Source organism: Rutidosis leptorrhynchoides, chromosome 9 (assembly GCF_046630445.1).
Source record: "Rutidosis leptorrhynchoides isolate AG116_Rl617_1_P2 chromosome 9, CSIRO_AGI_Rlap_v1, whole genome shotgun sequence".
NCBI lineage: Eukaryota > Viridiplantae > Streptophyta > Magnoliopsida > Asterales > Asteraceae > Rutidosis > Rutidosis leptorrhynchoides.
This window is the reverse complement of record NC_092341.1, coordinates 167,336,422-167,337,960: the sequence shown is the minus strand read 5'-3', so window position 1 is coordinate 167,337,960 and position 1,539 is coordinate 167,336,422. Positions and strand designations below refer to the sequence as shown.

At 37.0% G+C, this 1,539-nt stretch overlaps 1 protein-coding gene across 1 annotated transcript; it reads right to left on the bottom strand.

Moving 5' to 3' along the window:
- Positions 1-697: 697 nt before the first annotated feature.
- Positions 698-1,012, bottom strand: LOC139868457 (uncharacterized mitochondrial protein AtMg00820-like). Its single transcript, XM_071856787.1, has one exon. The coding sequence runs from the start codon at positions 1,010-1,012 to the stop codon at positions 698-700; it is 315 nt and encodes a 104-aa protein (XP_071712888.1).
- Positions 1,013-1,539: the final 527 nt, after the last annotated feature.

Genomic DNA, 1,539 nt, shown 5'->3' with positions numbered 1-1,539 from the left:
AATATGCCCTTTTTATCATGTCCGAAGTTGTCCCGGAATGATGGCGAATTTATCATGTCCGAAGTTGTCCCGGAATGATGGCGAATTTATCATGTCCGAAGTTTTCCCGGAATGATGGCGAATTTATCATGTCCGAAGTTATCCCGGAATGATGGCGAATTTATCATGTCCGAAGTTGTCCCGGAATGATGGGGATATTCTATATGCAACTTGTTAAGGTCGATTACCAGGTGTTCAATCCATATGAATGAATTTTATGCATGATGTTTATGGGAAAGGGGAATATTAAATCTTGTGATCTATCAAAATGATGAATTTTATTGTTTAAGATAAATCTATGAACTCACCAACTTTTTGGTTGAGACTTTAAAGCATGTTTATTCTCAGGTATTAAAGAAATCTTCCGCTGTGCATTAGCTCATTTTAAGGATATTACTTGGAGTCATTTATGGCATATTTTGAAAGACGTTGCATTTGAGTCGTTGAGTTCATCAAGATTATTATTAAGTTAATTATAGTTGGATGTATTATGAAATGGTATGCATGCTGTCAACTTTCGATGTAAAGAAAGTTTGTCTTTTAAAAACGAATGCAATGTTTGTAAAATGTATCATATAGAGGTCAAATACCTCGCGATGTAATCAACTATTGTGAATCGTTTATAATGTATATGAACGGGTCCTTTTACATATACTCTTTAATTTAGCTTACCATAAAGGAATGCACTCTTAACTTCCATTTGATACACTTTAAATTTCACGAATGAGGCAAATGCCAAGAATATACGAATAGCTTCCAATCTGGCTACAGGAGCAAATACTTCGTCGTAGGCGAATTCAGGATCTTGTTGATAACCTTTTGCTACCAGTCTAGCTTTGTTACGGATTACGGTGCCATCTTCTTCATACTTGCACTTCCACACCCATTTAAGATCAACGAATTTGACTCCCTTCGATGGAGTTACTAACTTCCAAACATCCAACTGATGAAATTGTTGAATTTCTTCTTGCATAGCTAACACCCAATCAACATGCTTCAAAGCTTCTCTTGTTGTCTTTGGATCAATCTTGGATATATGACATGCATATTCAAAGAAAGCAGCAAAAACTGTCATATGAGTATAAACTTGAACATCAAATTGAACTTGTCGTCTCGTTCTGACACGTGCATTGGGATCACCAATATAATCTCTCTAGGATGATCAACTGTTTTTCTGGGAACTGGTTGTGCAGGAATATGTATCGCAGGTTGCAAATTTGTTTCATCTGCCACATCCTCAGTGATCGAACATAAATCTGCTCCAAGAGCTGGGATAATGTGGAGTGCACGATGGAGTGTTTAAGGACGTTCTTAGCTTTCATCTTCGGTCCGGTTTACCGTGAATAACCCTCATAGAGATGATGATCTACAAAAGGGTGATCAAAGCATAGTCCACCATTGATGGAAGCTGTAGCAACAATGGCCACTAAAGGTGTTTGCATAAGGTCTATGTTCAAAGATCATTTTATGGATGCAATCAGTTAGTCAAGTAATACAATC

What these genes read in the sequence shown, in the direction of transcription:
- LOC139868457 (XM_071856787.1), bottom strand. Translation starts at nt 1,012, where the DNA reads ATGCAAGAAGAAATTCAACAATTTCATCAGTTGGATGTTTGGAAGTTA.